The 19,322-nt window shown below is 46.8% G+C and overlaps 2 protein-coding genes across 2 annotated transcripts; one reads left to right on the top strand and one right to left on the bottom strand.

Annotated features, from left to right (window-relative positions):
- The first annotated feature begins 430 nt into the window (after nt 1–430).
- On the top strand, nt 431–8,140 carry LOC311588263 (gastrokine-3). The gene is made up of 6 exons (XM_084765797.1): nt 431–473; nt 3,375–3,428; nt 3,607–3,741; nt 5,514–5,621; nt 7,111–7,252; nt 7,940–8,140. The coding sequence occupies exons 1-6, from the start codon at nt 462–464 to the stop codon at nt 8,032–8,034; spliced, it is 546 nt and encodes a 181-aa protein (XP_084621923.1). The 5' UTR covers nt 431–461; the 3' UTR covers nt 8,035–8,140.
- Nucleotides 8,141–13,143: 5,003 nt separating this feature from the next.
- Nucleotides 13,144–18,682, bottom strand: GKN2 (gastrokine 2; the record flags this gene model as incomplete). Its single annotated transcript, XM_084765638.1, has 7 exons — nt 13,144–13,226; nt 14,758–14,914; nt 15,452–15,562; nt 17,166–17,303; nt 17,700–17,753; nt 18,310–18,444; nt 18,662–18,682. 7 exons carry the CDS (start codon nt 18,680–18,682, stop codon nt 13,144–13,146), a joined length of 699 nt encoding a protein of 232 aa, XP_084621764.1.
- Between the last annotated feature and the right edge of the window lie 640 nt (nt 18,683–19,322).

Genomic DNA, 19,322 nt, shown 5'->3' on the forward strand with positions numbered 1-19,322 from the left:
TGCTTGTCAGTCAATCCAATCTTCATTTTTTTTTTCTCTTGGGGTTTGATGAGGTTTCTTCCACCCACCCTCAGTGTTAGGGGAAAATAAATACTTTTCAGAGATCAAGAAGTTAAAGTAGTAAATGGCCTTGGCTTTGTTTCCGGAACGTCGCGTAATCGCTAAGGTCGTGAGTACACCAGCCACAAAGACCTGTTTCTACCCAGTGTTTGACTTGGAACCTGGTGCGGTACTGGAAGAAAGGACAACGTTCAGACGGAGTTCAGAGAAATGATAACAAAACCACATAACTAGCTCCCCGTGGCCCCTGCAATGGTTTCTGGGTCGTAGATAAGGGCTCTCAGAGTCCCTTATCAGAGTGACACCTGAGAGGTAGGGGCACTATATAAACTGGGCTTAGGAAGTCAGTGGGTCACAGGAAATCGTATTATGCATGCGCTTGCATTCTCCTGAGAGACAGCATGAAACGCCTTGTGAGTACATTTTAAACTTTGGTGAGACATGACTGTACCCTCACAGTCAGGACAGCCAGGGAGGTCTGGCTCCCTGTCCCCAGGGACTCTTCACACTCAACTCAAATGGAATTTTCTTTTTCTTTCTTTCTTTTTTTTTTCTTTTTTGTTTTTTGGAGACAGGGTCTCTCTTCATAGCCTTGGCTGTCCTGTCCTCACTTTGTAGACCAAGCTGGCCTCAAACACAAAGAGATCCATCTGCTTCTGCCTCCTGAGTGCTGGGATTAAAGGCGTGCGCCTCCACGCCCAGCTTCAGACTATGATCTGGGATGTAATCTTCTGTCCCCATGGTGCTGCCTATGGGCTACATCTGAGCAGGGGGTCTAGGTCCTCCCCATTCGTGGTCCTCTGTTGGTGCATCAGTCTCTGCAGGTCCCCCTGGGGCCCAGATTTGTTGGCTCTGTTGCTCTCCTTGTGAAGCTCCTGTCCCTTCCAGATCCTTCTGTCCCCCAGCTTTTCCCTAAGTCTCCCTGTGCTCTCTGCCCCTAAGTTTGGCTGTGAGTCTCAGCATCTGCTTTGATCCCCTGCTGGGAGGAGTCATTCAGAGGACCTCTATGGTAGGCTCCCTCCATATTCTTTCTCTTCAAGCACTGTTGGTGTCTGTTCTATTTGCCCTTCTGAATGAGAGTTAAGCATCCTTCCTAGGGTCTTCCTTGTTATTTAGCTTCTTTAGGTCTGTGTGTTGTAGTGTGTTTATCCTGTATCATATGGCTAATATCCGCTTATAACTGAGTATATATCATATGTGTCTTTCTGGGTCAGGGTTACCTCATTCAGGATGATCTTTTCTAGTTCCATCCATTTGCCTGCAGATTTCAAGGTTTCCTTGATGGTTGAGGAATATTCCACTGTGGAAATGTACCACAATTTCTCTATCCATTCTTCAGTCGAGGGACATCTAGTTGTTTCCAGATTCTGGCTCTAATGAATAAAGCTGCTATGAACTTAGTTGAGCAAATGTCCTTGTTGTGTGGTGGAGTGGTATAACTGGGTGTTGAGGTAGAACTATCTTCAATTTTCTGAGAAAGAGCCAGATTGACTTCCAGAGTGGTTGTACAAGTTTGCACTCCCACCAATAACTTAGGGGTGCTCTCTCTTCTCCACATCCTCACCAGCATGTAGTGTCACTTGAGTTTTTTTTTTTTTTAATCTTAGCTATTCTGACAGGTGTAAGATGGAATCTCGGAGTTGTTTTGGTTTGCATTTCCCTGATGACTAAGGACATTGAGCATTTTTTCTTTAAGTGTTTCTCAGCCATTTGATTTTCCTCTGTTGAGAATTCTCTGTTTAGCTCTGTACTTCATTTTTAAATTGGATTATTTGGTTTGTTCGTGTTAAATTTCTTGAGTTCTTTATATATTTTGGATATTAGCCCTTTGTTGGATGTAGGGTTGGTGAAGATCTTTTCCCAGTCTGTAGACTGTCGCTTTGTTCTGTTGACAGTGTCCGTTGCATTATAGAAGCTTTTCAGTGCCATGAGATCCCATTTATTAATTGTTGGTCTTAGAGTCTGAGCTGTTGATGTTCTGTTCAGGAAGTTGCCTCCTGTGCCAATGCGTTCCAGGCTCTTCCACACTTTTTCTTCTTTCAGATTTAGTGTGTCTCATTTTATGTTGAAGTCTTTAATCCACTTGAACTTGAGTTTTGTGAAGGATGATAACCATCAATCTATTTGCATTTTCTATCTGTAGACATCCAATTAGACCAGCACCATTTGTTGAAGATGCTGTCTTTTTCCATTGTATGGTTTTGGCTTCTTTGTCAAAAATCAAGTGTCTGTAGGTGTATGGGTTTATTTCTGGGTCTTAGATTCCATTCCATTGAGTTTTTTTAATTTACAATTTGCCATTGAGAAAAATAACTTAGATACATATGGCATCAACTGCAATAGTGTATTTTTTCCCCATTGGATTTTTTGTGATCACTGTGACTAGTGTCAAACATTCTAAATCCTCCATCTTGGCTCCCGGGGTGCAGGCATTAAAGGCAGTGAGGACCACATCCAGCTCTCAATGGTCTAATAAAGCAGTCCTGCCCTCTGAGCTCTGTGTTTTGTTGCAGACTTCATTATACAATGGTAATGATGACACTGTAGAATAGCCACTTCCTTTGCCTTTGAGGTGTAGCACACCTCTTATTGTTGAAAATTCAGACTTTACATGGGCACGCAGAGAAGGAAAGATCCATTTGGCATGATGGGTGAGCGAGCCTCAAGTACATGATAAACGTGTATCACTTATCCCAGCCTCTGATTCTTTCATTAATGTCTGATATAGAAAATCCCCTCAGTGGGCAGGGCATGGCACACAGAGGAAATGAACAATCTTTAAGGCCTAGGTACATTCTAACATATTTCCCCCCAAATAGTGTGGAAACATTGGTGGGTATCTTTTCCTCTTAAACAAGGTAAGAGAATTCAAAGGAAAGGAAGCCTGCAGGGAGAATGGACAGAGGGCGGAGCAGAGCCAACTGTGAGATTTCGGGGTTTGGGTGAAGAGCTGGTGCAGTGGAAGTGAATGGTGCAAAAAGGAAAACCCCAGCTATAGCGGTCCAGGCTGGTCCTGCCCTGTGTGCAGACCAAAGCCTATCAGGTTGTCTAAACCTATCCCTGCCGTTGACAATGGAAGCCACATAGGTGGTGTCCTTGAGTGACTGATGAAGCCTTGCCTCTCGAGCAGTGGGCACACGCTGTGTGAGCACAGTAAACAACAGTCTCTTGATGTGCTTGGAGGACCCGACAGGGATGGGTGAGGGGAAAGCTGTAGACCCTTGTCAGAAGGCTCCACCCCCACAAGGCAGACCCTGAAGTCTTAGCTTGTCTGAGGCTAAGAGCAAAGCACATTGACTTTTGTTCCCTTTCAGATCGCACCTTCCATTCTTGTGATGGTCTTTCTAGTTCCCTCTCTGGCCCTTGTGGTGAGTACGGTGAAGAGGGTCCAGTCGGCCCAACTCTTTCTTAGCAGAAGCATGTCAAAGCTAACACCCAAGGTTCAACATTCCTGTGGTTTCTCATGGACTCGCCTGGGCCTTTCAAGGGATGGAGAGGTAACACTTGGAGCCACTGATTTTCTTGTTGTGGATTGGTCTTTCCTAGAACACCAGTGACAGTCATCCTCTGGATGGCTCTGTGGGGACCCAAGTCATCCATGTCGATGCCTTCCGAGGTACAGTCAACATCCAAGACAACAACGTTCTGAGTGAATGGAATGGAATCTTGGACTACAAGAATGTAAGATGTGACACTAATTTATTACGATGCCAAAGGAGCTCTTTCCTTGTCCAAATGGAGGCAGAGTACTTTTCCATCCCCACTGTCCTCCTCCGGGGATGAGGACATGCTATTTTGTTATCTTGTCTTGACTCCATATTTTAGCGTTGACTTCTGGAGGAACACAGCTGTGAACTATCACCTCCATCAACAGTAGGATCCATTAGGACGGCACATAACCAGGAAGAGGAACCCTGTGCCTTGGCCAAATGCTTTAATGAAGTGTTCTGTGAGCACAGAGATTTTTTTCCGCCTGATATGCCTCAGTTACCATATCTGCAAAACAGTTGCTTCTCCTACCTAGTGGTACTTTGAAGGATGAGGAGAAGTCAACACCCACGCTCTTCACTCTGTCCCTTTGCCACCCAGGACCTCCTCACCCACCTCTGTCACATTCTCTCCAGCACATTAGATAACTCACAAAAGACACCTCGCAAGGTGTCCTCTCCACTCTCCCCACTTATGCCACATTCTCTTCCTCGAACACCTTATCTCTCGCCCCACGTCCTTGACTTTTAATTTCCCAAAGAGATACCCTGAATCCTCGCAGTCTACAGATTGCCTCCGATACATGCTGTTACAACCCAAATAAAAGTTCTTCAATGAAACATTCCACTAGATGGCGCAAGGGAGGCAGAATTACTGCTAGAGCAGAGGTTCTCAACCTTTCTAACGCTGTGACCCTTCAAAGCAGTGTCTCATCTGGGTAGCCTGCTTCCGGATGAGACCTGATAGGCTGTGACCATATGGTAGAGGAGGAGGTCCCCTTCTGTCACAGACCTGGGTGGGAGGAATACGGTGAAGGAGGGAGAGAGGGGGGAATGGGAAGATAGAAGTGAAGGGATAACAATAGGGATATAATCTGAATAATTTATTTAAATTAAAAAATGAATTCTAAAGCAAAAACAAAAGAAAAAAAACAGTGTCTCATGTTGTGGTGACACCCCCAACTATAAAATTGTTTTTTTTCTACTTCATAACTGTAATGTTGCTACTGTTAAAAATCATAATGTAAACATACAATATACAGAATATCTGATCTGTCACATCCCCCCATGAAAGGGTCATTTGACCCCCAAAGGGGTAGTGACCCACACGTTGAGAACCACTAATCTAGAGGCTTAGCTTCCTTCAGCTGTGCCTGGAGCTCAGCCAGACCCAGCAGCAGCAAACCGCAGCTCTGACACAAATCAGGAAAGAACAAATAACAGGCCACAAGGAAGGGACATCCAGGAGAGACCTAGCTTTTAGAATCCAAGTCCTGACCTAGGCCTCCTAAGCACCCTGGGATGTTCAGAGAGCCCTCTGCAGCTTATACAAACACCCTCCCAAGCAGCGAGGCTCTCAGCTCTCCCCTCATCTCCATGACAACTCCATGGATGAACAAGCCATTCCTCCTGTTTTACAGGTAAAGAAACTGAGGCTCAGTGGGGCCCCTGAGAGCCATTGAGCAGTGGGACAAGCCCTTAAGATCATCCGTCCAGTCAGGCACACATGCCTTAATGTCAGCGTATCAAAATAGCCTGGGTGAGAGAGCCTTTACCTCGAGGAGCACTGGGCTCAGAACTGCACCTCTCCCGAGGCTGACCTGTGCTCTGGCACCCACAGCACAGCGCTGCTGGCACCTCCTCAGTGCATGCAGTCGGACTAGCAGAGTATGGGCTCCTGAGGGGAGCAGGTGCGTTGGCACTGAGACAGATTAAATGGCAGTTTTCTGCTCTGTTGCTTTTAAGGCCCTCCTGGCAGCTAAGCTGTTTAATAAGATGGCCTGTATCCTGGCCAGGATGGACCCAGCAGTGTTCCCAAGTTTGGATGATATTACCCAGGCCCTGGGCAAGCAGGTGAGTGAGTCCAGTTCTCCTTAATAAGTGTCCACTACCGGGTTTTCCAACTTACAGTTGGTGGGCCGGACAGTGCCCCGCGGATGGGAGCTTCGTCCACTCCTGTTTTATCCTGCCATGAGATCACATCAAGTGCAAGGGACTCAAGGACACCGGTGACCACTCTGGGAAAAATCACAATTAAGTCAATCAGTCAATCTCCTATGCAGGGACCTCATTTAGCATTGGCGTTCCCAATGGGTTCAAGCTGTGCTAGAGAGGATAAACACAGCAGTGATTTCACCGCCACTGCCTTCTCTCCTCCCCGTCTTTCCTGGCCCACCACACAGACACACTGGCACACAGGCACATACACACACACACACACACACACACACACACACACACACATACACAGAGATGCCCATACATACCGTTCACTATCATCATCAACATCTTTAATTGCAGTGAAGCCCAAGACTGCTGAAACTCTCACCTACCCTCTCAAGTGAGATGGGAACTTTTCTTTTTCTTTTTCTTTTCTTTCTTTCTTTTTTTTTTTTTTTGAGACAGGGTTTCTCTGTGTAGCCTTGGCTGTCCTAGATTCACTTTGTAGACCAGGCTGGCCTCGAATTCACAGCGATCCGCCTGCCTCTGCCTCCCGAGTGCTGGGGTTAAGGGAGTGCGCCACCGTGCCCGGCCTGAGATGGGAACTTTTTTTTTTTTTTTTTTTTTTTGGTTTTTCGAGACAAGGTTTCTCTGTGTAGCCTTGCCTGTCCTGGACTAACGTTGTAGACCAGGCTGGCCTTGAACTCACAGCGATCCGCCTGCCTCTGCCTCCCGAGTGCTGAGATGGGAACTTTTAATGGCAATGCTAAAAACCAGGAGGAAACTCTTGGCAACTCACAGAGTCTATTTGGCAATTCAAAGAGTCTACTCAAACTTTGCTTAAGTACCGACACATTCGGACCGCACTCAGAGCTGGGGTTAGTGGCACTAGGACTTAGGAGAGAAATGAACGGGCATTAAAGCAGTGCTATTTTCAAAAGAAGTCTTAGGTGGAGACTTGGCTTAGAAGTTGCTCTTGCAGAGGGTCCCGGTTTGGTTCCCAGCCCCTACAGGATGGATCACATCGGCCTGTAACTTCAGTTAACCACTCCTATACATAAAATTAAAATAGACAAATCTTTAAAAGAGAATTCGAAAGCGACCCATTCAACTAAGTTGACAAAATATAAACGCAACAAATGTTTTTTACTACTGTTACCGTTCTGCATGAGAAAGTACCTAAGGCTACTAAGAAAAAGCCGCTGGTGGGACACAGATGTCAGAGTGGTTTCCGCCCTCTTGTGGCTCGATGGAAATATTGCAGCTAGAGACACCCGGGAAAGCAAGCCTCAGTTTGCAGCTGGCACTGTTAAGTGAATCGCCCCACGCACTTTCACAACTTGCTTGGAGACCTTTTCTTGGATATGCTGTATCTGAGACGCCCCCTCCGGCCCTATTCCAGGCTTCCGGTCGTTATCCACCCACCCGCGGACTTACCTACACTGTTTTACCCAGCCGAGTTAAAAACCTGGCCCAGTACGGAGCGCCTGTCAAGGACCTGTGCCGAGCGGTCCCCGCCTACTTTGCCCAACAGCAAAAAGAAGGTGTGTCCACAAGGCTATGTGTGAATCAGATGAATGCGGGAGGAGTTTCTATTGGCAAACTGTAATAGCAGCTGATCCCATTGGCTCTCCAGTAGAAGAAAAAGTCGTATGGCCTGGGGTGTAGGGGATTCCTTACAGTGCTCATGCGGAAAGGGAAGCAGCCCTAACCCAGGGATTTGGTTGACACCCTGCCCTGGCTCGAGCTTTGCCGCGCGCCCGCGGCACACAGTGGGAGGCAGGTGACTTTGGAGTCCTTGGTCCCACGCTTTCTCAAGGTGCCTGGAGCCTAACAGTTATAAAGAGCAGCTAGCTGTTGGCTGCTGGGGGATGTGAGGGAGTTCAATGACCCGAAGAGGTGAGATAGCTAGAGCCTAAGACTCCAAGATCTGCCTGCGCGACCGGATGCAGTCAGCAACATTGCTCCTCTCTCACGCCTTGGTCTACGTTTCCCCACAAGCCAGAGTTCTTCAGAACACAGAGGTCCAGGAGAGAAACAGAGCACGCAGGGCTAGGAGATTAAGAAGCATAATAAAGGAACGGCAAAAGAGAAAGCCGGTGATTGCTGCCAGGGCTGGTGAGAGGGGCCAGGGTGAGCCTGGGCTGACCCGAGCGCTCATCCAGGGCAGGTGCCTGATGTTCCTGCTGACCCTGCCTTTGTCTCTAAAGTGTGGATCCCTCCTCTTGAAGGTACTGCCCTGGCGATGGATCCAGACTCCTGCTCCGAGCTCCAGCTTCTGTCTTTCATGGGACTGTCCATCTGTGGTGAGATCCCTGGGCTCTGAACCCCTACCTCAGCCTTGTGAAGACCGAGCTTGCCTGGTGCAGCCTCTGCTTGTGGGAAGCGTCTCGTTCCAGTACTCTGCATACTGGCTTCTCATGCAGCACTAGCCCTGTAATCTGGAGAGGAGGCGGGAAATGGGTGTGTTTTCTACCTTCTATGAAGAAATAATAAAGTTTTTGTGTCACTGGTCTAGCAGATGGAGTCCCTTACTCCCTCTGGGTTCCCACATCCTCTGCAGGTTCCCCCATCCTTTGCAGGTTCCCCCATCCTCTGCAGGTTCCCCCATCCTTTGCAGGTTCCCGCATCCTCCACGCATTCCCGGCCATGTGCTTCCCAGAACATCCCACAGCATGGAGTTAGCTCCACCAGAGCCCCTCATTTCTGAGTCTCTCTTTAGGTATCCCCTGTGAATTTTTACCAATAAACAAATAAACTGCCAATGGAGCCCAGTCTGGATGGTCAGGTCTGATGCTATATTTATCTCCTGAAAACGGGGACTGAGGCCCGTAGGATGTCTCTTTTTTGTGCTGGCCCATCTACCCAGTGAAGGCCCATAGAGTGACCCCAGTGCATCCCTCTAAAACTCTAAGCCAGGAGCAGTGTCCCTTAGATAGGTGTCCCACTGCAAATTAGTAAGGGTCCAGATATTCAGCCCACATTCTGTGACTGTCCCCTTTGCAGGGACAGCCTTGTGCCTATCTCTAGCCCCTTCACCCCATGTGGTACCACCTAAGCCTCCCCATTACTCCTGCTCCCTGAAACCTTGGGGACAAGGTTTTCAAGGTCCTTCTAGAGTGGGGAGCCTTTCACAAAACAGACTTCTGTGGTCCTCAAGAAGCGACCTTGCACTGGTCCATGGCACAGCCTTCTCAGCTTTGTGGGAGGACCAGAATATGAGATCCCAGGGCCAGATTGCTCTAACCAGGGAGCTGTAGCACATGTTATTCAAGACTGATGTGAGTGTCAGCAATGGCAGCTGTTTTTTGAGACTGTTGTGAGCTGGTTGGGCCCAGCAGCTGGGCAGCTGTGGGCTGGGCAGCTTCCTTTTCACTCAGTTCTATGTTAAATATTGAAAATGGATCAAGATTTATATTGAGGCATATAAGGTAAATCATACCCCTTCCTTTGCTGACATTGCCTGAGATTGTTATCCTAAGACTCCTCAAATGGCCGAGGCAGCTCCTGACACCTGTATCAACAGCCTCATTGGAGGAAGGACGACAGGAAAAAGCCAAGAACAGAATTTTGGCCATCTGAATCTATCTTTTTTTTTTTTTTAATCTGGAAAGAATATAGTTTCTGGAAACCTCACTTAGCAGACTTCTGCCTATCTGTTATTGACCAGAGACTTGGTCACCTGACCACTCTAGGCCAATCTGCTCCTTGCTTTCTTTCTTGCTTGCTTTGAAGACTATTAGATGGCTTCGTCGGCTAGGGTCACGCCCATGCCTTTAGAAGTCATTTTCATATTTTGTTCAGGTGCATAACTGTCATGGTAGGAAAGCTGGACTGATCTAAGTTATTTCACTATTATCAAAAGCCAGAAAGCTTAATATAGTCTTAGCTCACCAATGCATTTATTATGTTTGACCAAATAGTACTGAATTCATTCGTTGGGTCAATAATCCTAACAGGTAGTTCTGTACTAGGGTCAACGTCTTCTAATCCCAGCAGCTACTACGAATGGATCGAATGAGTAGACCATTCTATTCCTGCGTACGAGCAAATGAGTGTGTATCATGCATGAGGTTTTAGTACGCCACCCACGCCTTGGCTCCTTCAAGGACTCCTTTGGCAGGCTGGTTCCAGGCATGGCTGATCTTTCCTGCGTTTTGTGACCTGGGGCTTCTTCCAGCATTTGAGATCATTTGGTCCAGCCTTGCTCCTCTCTGCTCGTGGTCTCGGGTTTAAATCTCTCAGTTAAAAGGTTCCTATCTTCTTTCCTTAGCCCTTAGACAGGGCTAACCACGAGGAGCTGTAGGAGGGCCCCAGCCTCCCTCAGAGGGAGGGGGATTTAGAGACAGCAAAGCGAGGAAGCAGACCATGTGGTTCAAAGTGGAACCTACATGGTTAAAGCAATAGGGATCCTGTCTATTGCAACAAACTCCCTAAAGAGGTTTCGAATGTTAACGCCTTCCCTGTGCCCAGCTGCCCCTCCTGGCCATGGGAGCCAGTTGGGATCATCTCCAGTGACTTTATAGTTAAAACCAACTCATAATCAGGGTGAGGAGAAACCCCTGTCTCTCCTGCAGTGAAGCTAAGATTGGAACCCTGTGGTGGACTCCATGTTAACCCAGTGGTGGACTATGATGCTTGTTCACTCTCCACGTGTAGAAAAGCCAGAAAGAGGCAGAGGCTGCCAAAAAAAAACCAAAACCAAAACCAAAACCAAAACCAAAACCAAAACCAAAACCAAAACAAAAACAAAAAAACCAACCAGCTGATAGGCGGGAAAATAGTCTAGCTGCAGCAGGCCATGGTGGCACACGCCTTTAATCCCAGAACTCTGGGAGGTAGAAGTCGGCAGATCTCTGCAAATTCAAGGTCAGCCTGGTCTACAAATCGAGTCCAGGATAGCTACAACTCCACAGAGAAACTCAGTTTCAAAAAACAAAGAAAAGTAACAACAACAACAACAACAAAAGAGTGCAGCCACTATCAAGCTCCTGGCTCCAGGGTCTTCCTCCTCTTCTGTGACTAGCTACCCAAGAGTCTCAGCTTATCCTCAGCTGTAACAAATCTGATTTAGATTCCATCACTTAACACTGCAAAACACCTAAAACACCCTATCCTTCACTTGACAGTCTGTAACACTCTCAATACTACTGTCACAAACTGTTTTTAGAAATGTCCCATTTCCCCACCAAGAAACTAGTATAGTCGACTCAGGGCTGAGTACCCAGAGGCACCTCTGATGTGTCTGTCGATGGGCCAGTGTGAAGGCTAGGGAGACACAGTGACAGAGAGAAATTCCTGTTTAGATCTCTCTCTGTTCTGAACTGAACTTGCATCCAGTTGCCCAGACTACACAAGACCTGGCTAATTGACCTGGGAATTGGTCCACCTCGTGTAATTAGCTCTAAGCCTTGGACACTTTTCCTGCAGTGTGTTAACTTGGCTTCCCAGCGTCACTGCCTCTGTTCCTCGGGTTACCGCCCTTCCCTCCCTGCTTACTCCAGGTCAACACACTAGAGAATATTGTTCACAATGGCCCAAGTCTGCCCTAAAAGGCACTTGAATGACCCTCAAAGCTCAGACATTGGTTGGAAGAAGAAACTTCTTTCATTAGGGCAGTGAGGTTGTTTGACAAGAATATGCCAAGTCCCCGACCCTCACCCCAGTCAAAGCCATTGCCACCCGAGTCCCCACTTAACCCTGCTGTCTGATGTGCAGCTGGTCTGCAGACAGCTGCAGAGAGAGAGAGAGAGAGAGAGAGAGAGAGAGAGAGAGAGAGAGAGAGAGAGAGAGGAGAGAGGCAATGGTTAGACAGCATGTGGCTCAGCTCCATCATCTGGACATTGTTATACATTGTAAATTTAATCTGAAGTCCTTCTGTACACTGAGATCAATTGTTGAAAGCCAGCTCTGACAGTGTAAAGCAGGCACACACTCACACACTTGGTTGATGAAGCAAGTTCTAACAAGCAGGCTCCAACAACTATGTACGTACGTACATACATACATACATACGTACATTACATACATTTTGTGGATGAAGCAAAGCTATAGCCACCACACATACACACACACACACACACACACACACACACACACACACACACACACTCATACATGCACATGCACACACACACATGCATATATACATTTGGTGGATGGAACAAAACTCCAGCAAGCTCCAACAACCTTTTTTTTTCTTCCCACAGCTTAAATAGCTCAACAAAATACTTCAAGCAGCATAAAATCACAATGTGATTACATTCTATTTTTCTTATGTGAATGATTGTTTTTAAAAAACAGTATGTTCCCCAATAGCTTCACATGATAAAATGTTTTATGTATTATGGATGAAAAACAAATTTATTCTCAAGAACCTACTAAGCAACTAAGCAAACTTGTTATAAATGAGCAATTTTCTCAGCCAGTTTCCCTTACTGGCGGACTGCAATTTGTGGATACAAAGAAAGGACCAATTATTTTATTATTTATCTTAAAAGGTAATCTTACAAAAATCTTAAAAGAATTATAAATCTAAACTTTTATGTAAAAACAATCAGTTACTTATATTTTAAACTCTCAAGATGTAAATCTACTCACTAACAATTTTTTTTTATTAAATCATATCAGGAAGCTGAGGGCAAAGATAGGTCCTAGAAATTAATCATCACCTTGATCACCAGCCTGGCTTTATTTAATGAGAGAGTCACATTCAGGACTAATTAGCCCATTGCTAATAGGACTGCCATTGTTCTGACTCTGACCTCAAAAACTCCCTAGCTCAACTATTCAGAGTGTGCCTCTCTGAACTTCAAATTGCTTCCCAAGACTGTCTACATCAGAGCCACTAACAAAAACATCTTAACCTAACCTCACTAACAATCTCCTTCTTCAAATCCTTTCTAAGGGTGGTGGCCATTGCTAACAATCTACATCTCTGAGTTCTTCCTGGGGGTAATGGTTGAATCATTAATCTGCTCAGCAGCAATGTTTGAAAAAGATCAAGGTCTATTATTGTAAGTGCCAATGACACTGCCCAGCGAGGTGCTGGAAGCCTGCTTAGAGTTTTCATACAGCTCGTAGATTATGAGGGATGTGATGACCGTGAAGGCAAGATGCAATGCTCCATAACAGCATGAAGGCCTCTCTGAGGCTCACGCTTTGTGATTGTGATAACCGGTGGGCCTCATTCCGTGAGTTCCAACGCTGCTTCGCTGCTCCCCCTGCACGGCCCCCCATCAATAAACACTGCTTGGTTTCCCACTGTGCCCATGAAAGGAACAAACACACACACAAACAGATATCTGTAAATACATCATTTATGCGTATTAGTGACTCTCATAAGTAGATGGAATGTTGGGAGAATTTATTTGGCTTCTGAGTGGAAACCAACGGTGTATTTCTTTGAAAGACGAGGTCAGCGGATGCACCATTCCTACACGTGAATTCCTGCACAGATGGAGATTCCCAGGAGTCCCAGAAGCCCCACCTTTGCACAGGCTCCAGTGCCCACCTCTTCTGGAAATGGGAAAAATGTAAAGAGATGGCATTAAAATGTGTTTAAATCCAGATAACAAAGTATTTTCAAGGGTTCTTGACTTGGAGCAAGGGCTTATAATTTCATAGCATCCAAGATTTTAGCCATAACTGTATTGAAAATAGCAATAGTAGTAGGTAGTGGTGGTGATGGTGGTGATGGTGGTGATGGTGGTGGTAGTGGAGGAGGTGGTGGTGGTGGTGGTGGTTGTGCAGGTGGTGGTTGTGGTAATAGTGGTGGTTGTGGTGGTGGGGGTGGGGGTGGTAGTGACAATAGATTAATTTACATAAGACCGACAACTCTGGCTGTTGGTCTTGTAGATGCCATGCGGCTCTGCAGTGACCGCATACCCTGCTGCCTCTCTAAGCAATTACGAATGCTGACTTTCTGGGCTAACACACAGCAAACGCTAACACCTTCTTCTTACCTCCTGCTACACTGACTAATGTCTTTGGTTGAGTTCATTGTCTACTGGTCCTGACCTCATTGCCACAGTCAGTGCAGAATTCAGAGATAATCACATTGCCCTCTGAGTCCCTGCTGTTGTCCCTTGCCTGTCCACGTGTCCTGTCTTCTCCCCTGGAACATTCTATGCCAGATCCTGGTAGCATTCTTTACCATCTCCAGAGGATACTGTTTGAAAGATCCTCTGCAAGTGCTTTTCTTCATGGAGTGCTTCAGTGTGAAGAAAAAGCATCCCAGGGGTTTGCTTGATACCCAGGAACCCTTTCTGACCCCATTTGTCACTCTCACTCAGCCACTTTCACACAGCATTAAACCCCACAGGGGCAGAGCTTTGCCTATTTCTGTATTCCTAAAGTCTCTAACAGTCCGTGCACATGGTAGGGAGCCTATTCCTGAAGTAAACTGAACTAAGTCATGTTGTCACTTATGCATATTCCACACAGCCCCCTCCCGACGGCACAGCTGCCGCAGCTTCCCAGGGATGGGGAAAGTGAGGCAGAGGGTAGCCCACACATTTGAAAGCAACCCTGTCTAGAGCCCTGACCTTGCTTCCTTCTGTGGCTGGAGCCAGGAACGGAGAGCATTGGCAGAGGTTCTATAACACTGCAGACTTTCCTGCTGCAGGGACCTCAGAAACACTCAGTGAAGACACGCCCTTTGCCATTTCAGCTGAGCAGCCAAGGCAGCAGAGTCCCACAGACCCTGGCCACCCCTAAATGTTCACGTCGGAAAAACTCTCTTCTTTAAAACTTTGTTTATTTATGTTAACTCCTTGCTCAACGTCTCACAATTAACAGTTGTGCTAAAAACCAAATCTCCCTTTGCCTTATATGTCCATCCCCTGTCCCCCCACCCCCCTCCCACACACAATGCTAACTAGCAATCTCTAACTGTGGCATTAAAGTACTCAAGCTCTGCCCCTCCCCCCTCTGGTTTTTCGAGACTGGGTCTCTCTGTGTAGCCTTGGCTGTCCTGGACTCACTTTGTAGACCAGGCTGGCCTCAAAGTCACCGCTTCCAGAACTAAGTTGGCTTCGTTGGTACTCACTTGGCTTTGTCACCACCTCCCCCTCATACAGGGGGATGTGCTTGCACAGCTGCTCGATAGGCGACCCAAACAGGAACCAGTCTGCCTTCATGATCAGGGACTTCAGAGGGTTGTACCTGACCCAAGTGTACTCATTGGAGGCCATGGTGTTCATTGCCTGGATGACGACGTAACAGAGAACAGTGCTGAGGAAACTGGTAAGCCTGGTGGACCTTACTTTACATTGCAAATGGCTTTCTCTGTCCAGTGGTTAAATAGAGGGCATTCAGGGGCTTCGATTCACGGGCTCCTCTGACTACCTTGTCCACAGTATAACCTGCAGAAGGTAAATCCCCTCATAGGAGAGGCACAGGTGGGGCTGGATAGATGGCAACGGAATGAGGTGTCTAGTCTCAGTGCACCGGGTGGAGATTCTCGCTCTTTAGCATTATTTGTCTGAGTCTTTGTATCGCTGAACGTCGTTAAGTGTGCTTATCTTCAACCAAACACTGAATCTTAGATCTCACCTTCAATAAGAAGGGTCACTGGGCTTCTATGATGAAAACTGCACTGACATGAGCTTTCCCTCCTCCTTCCCCCAAACGTGAAGACGGCTTAGTAAGTCAAGCATCATACTCATGGAAATATATATTATGGTCACATTCTCATCCCTCTGTGGCCAGCAGCATGGGCTGACTCAGGGACCCCAGATTACCTGCTTCTCGTAGATGTACCGTTGGAGTTGGTCCAGAGCAGGGATGGCTTTGTGGTCCATCTTGAGGATGTAGCAGGCTCTTCGGGAGAGCACCCGGGATGCGATGTAACCCTGAGTGGGAAGAGCACAGTTACTGACTCTGCAGTTTCCACCGTTCTGACATGATGAGGTTGACGTTGGGTCTTAGAAGAGAGGACTGGGCACCCGCTATGAGTCCATGCCTTGGTCTATCCATCGCTCATCTCTGATGGGAAGGTTTTGGTCTCTCCCCTTGTCATCTGTGCCCCTGTGAGAGTTGGCGCATGCTCTCTGTGTTCTGGAATCGGGGTCTACCGTGCGGAGTTTGAAGACTGAGAGGAAATGGCTCTCTGCCTTTTTCCTTTGACTTCTCTCCAGCCTGCTTCCCAATTTTGACTAACAACGGTATCACTCGATATCATAATGACTCCAACATGTGGTTAGTTAAACTCAAACCCAGTGAAATTTACAATTTATTTCAGGACACGTTTTGAGTACACTGTAGCCTCAACGGTTAGAGGCCTCCCTTTTGGAACACTGCTACATGGCTTGAAGTGCTCCTAGGCCATAGGGTTCTAGAAGTCTCCTAGACAGGCTTACATCTACCTCACCCCCACGGGCGTTTCCTGTGAGCCCCCTTTCCCCCTTCTCCATCTTTTCTCTACCTCAGATTCTACCCACCACACTAGAAGAAGTGGACTGTGACAGATGCACTACGAGAGCCCAGGTGTGGGGGAGTTTGAGGTGAGGAAGGGTCACAAGCCATCATCACATTCTGACCTCGAAAGGAACATTTCTCTGTGATGCTTCGAATACATAAAAAACCATTCTATTTCCTATTCTTCAATTCCCAAAAGGTCTTAGTATCCAAAATTTAACACTAGACTGAGGCACCAAGGCCAATGATAGAGTAAGGGCTTAAACAAAGTCTCCACAATTCAATGTTTAAAAAGACAATGAGGGGATTTTCATGAAATCTATTTAAATATAATTTTAGTTTGACTACCTGTCAAAGACATCAAAGATTCTATGCTTTAAAAAGTGGCATGAAACACCCAGCACCACCAGGAAGATTGCATATGGGGAGTTTCCAGAGAAAAGGGAAGGAAAAAGCAACTTCAGACATGCAGTGTTGGTGTCCATACTGGGCACCCCCGGGTAAGGCAGCCCATAATAAGCGTTAGGGGATGAATTTAGTAAATTAATCTAAATCAGCAAATGGATGGAGGGCAGTAAGCTTTAGGAGCAAGTTTCTAAGATGTATTGTTGGTCTAGTCACAACACTGAGAAGGCGTTAGAGAAAGTGTCATGACATCTCTCCTACATAAATATTTTAAGTGTGTGCATGGTTCTGGGCTTCTGCTCATTTGAGATTGCTCATTTTCTGCATATTTTTAATTAGAAGTTTTCATTTATCCTCCCAACAGGCCTTTCCCAGTCTCTGTTCTGGCATGGTTTTGATCATTCATCCAGTCCAAGAATGGGGCAACATCATCATTGCCAAGTAAGTGTATATTTTTTTAAAGAAGTGGTTTTATTTTGCTTGCTTGCTTATTTAAGGGGAAAGGAAGATGTGAGAAAAAATTTTAACTTTAAGGACTTGTAAAGATAGATGATATAATTTAAATATATACTAAATAGCTGACTCCTACCCTTTATAAAACCAATCTTATATAAAGCCCCCCTCTGTACTTACATGTTTATAGTCAAAAATGGTGGTCGAAGAGCATGACCCTGCGTGGATGTTAATGGTGGCAGTGTTCTTCTGGTTGTCGACGGTCACTGTCTCCTGGACATTGCCGCCATTGCTGCCTGGGGTGAAGATGTTAAAAACCTAGAATTGACAAAAAAGGCAAAATAAGTTTTCCATGAACTGTGTGCATTTGAAAAAGCAGCTCTTTCACCAGGAGAAAAACCTCTGACTTCAGTGAATAGTTCCCTGGAAGCGCATGCAAAGCCTGTGCCGAAACAGATGCAAGCTTCTCTCACTGGCTTATTATATTATGCATGAGAGAGCTGGAGCAATGTCATTGCAAGGGAAATGGGACTCTCCCCGTTTTAGTGTGGCGGGGTCACACTGTGAAGGCATTGCAGGCAGAAATACATATCCACTTCCTTTTGTCTGTTAGTAGGATTCTATCTCAAAGAAGGTACATGGACTCTCCAGGCCTTGGCATGGCCTCATCTCCCATAGCTTGTCTTTTCTCACAGCTCTAAGAAGCCAACTCACCTCATCTCCTTGAGACTGTATGCCAAAGATGGACAGCACCACCAGAAATGCCACCTGAAAAACACACCAATTCCCTGAGAGGTGGTCACTCATCGAGGGGGTCAGTAGGAGACAAGGGGAACCTGGGGAGACCAGCCAGCAAGCATAGGTAGCCAGCAGTCTACTTTTCTACTTTAAAAAGTAGACAACACACATTTGCCCTCACAGCGAGCACATGTTGATTTCATGTTATGTGTTAGATGCACAGTTTCCCCATGACCACCCATTTCCCAGCTCTTCGGGGTGATATCATCTGGATGGCAGGAAAGCCTTGGGCAAGAGACCAGAGGACTCGCTTACCAGCGGGGTAAAGCCTGGTGTGAGTCATAAGGGCTTTTGATTTAGTGGATATGTTATATGGCTTTTGATCTAAGGGGAGAATTTCAATTCCTTGAGACTGAGGGAATGACCTGTTCAAAATGAATCCATGAGTGGCGTGGACATAGCCAGTTTTTAAGAACAGCCGTGGAAAGAGGCTACTAGGAGAAGCACAGTTAACCTCGGACCTCAGAGAAGGCATCTATCTGCTGCCATGGCCGGAGTCTCTGTAGTCCTACAGACAGGGCAGCACCGGCCGACCATCGCCCTCCATAGACACAGCTCTGATGCTGTGCCGAGGCTGTTTCGAAGACTTAGCCAACATCATCAGCTTGTCTTCTGTCTTCTGACTGCTACAGCTTAAGACACTGGTGAGGGGAAGGAAGATCTGTGGGAAGGACAGACACACACGCAGGCACACAGCAGTCCACTCACGCGAGCCTCCCTGCACCCCACCTCAGGCCGGCTCTGGAGCCTCAGGTGTTCCTGTATGCTCTATCTAGTGGGTCCTAGACTAGAAGTTTGGACACGGGTATCAACTAACCCTCTCCGTGGATACTTAGAGAGAGCACGGGAGGTGCCCTCTGCCCCAGGCTTCCTCCTACCCGACACCAAGGTTGGTCCATCTTGGCTATAAGTTTGTACTTGAAGCTTAGATCTCCTCCTGGAAAACCAGGAGGCCCTGAGAGAGCAACACTGTTCAGCAGACAGTCTCTGTCACTTTAGGGCTCACACTTGGCATGCAGCTTTCTCTCTTAGCAGCTGAGTGAGAAGGAAAGGTGGAGGCTGGGGGAGGGGGCCTTCCATACTGTATCAGGGCAGAACCACTGAAATTCAGTGTTAGACTGAGGAAGGGGAGAGTCATTAAAAGGTCTGTCTATACCTGAATGAAGAATTTCAGCATGAGACACTTGGGTTACTTTGAGGTCACCTCAGCACCACTGTGCGTAGGACCCAATACAGAGAGAACACACCCTGCACCCCACATTTATAGATTTGGAAGTTCAGTCCCTTCTGCCTCTGTATCCTCAACGTTACAACGAAGGCAGCAGTGCCTGGTGTGCACGGTTGGCACAACAAGCAGAGGTGAGTGTCCACGAGCAAAGCTTGGGCTCAGCATGGTTTGGTGGTCAATGCTATCTACCACTCTCATTTACGGACACCATTTGTTTTTCATGCTTCTCTTTCAGATGACAAATGCAGTTGCTCTCAATGCCTAAACCCCTCACAAAGTGATGAGAATGATTATCAAACGTCCTCCAAAGA

Source organism: Acomys minous (genome assembly GCF_964271855.1).
Source record: "Acomys minous genome assembly, chromosome: 17".
Taxonomy (NCBI): Eukaryota; Metazoa; Chordata; class Mammalia; order Rodentia; family Muridae; genus Acomys; species Acomys minous.

Bases quoted from the DNA above. Each gene is read 5' to 3' on its own strand.
- LOC311588263 (XM_084765797.1), top strand. The intron at 3,429-3,606 runs GTGAGTACGGTG...GGTCTTTCCTAG, and splicing joins TTCCCTCTCTGGCCCTTGTG to AACACCAGTGACAGTCATCC. The intron at 5,622-7,110 runs GTGAGTGAGTCC...GCCCTATTCCAG, and splicing joins CCCAGGCCCTGGGCAAGCAG to GCTTCCGGTCGTTATCCACC.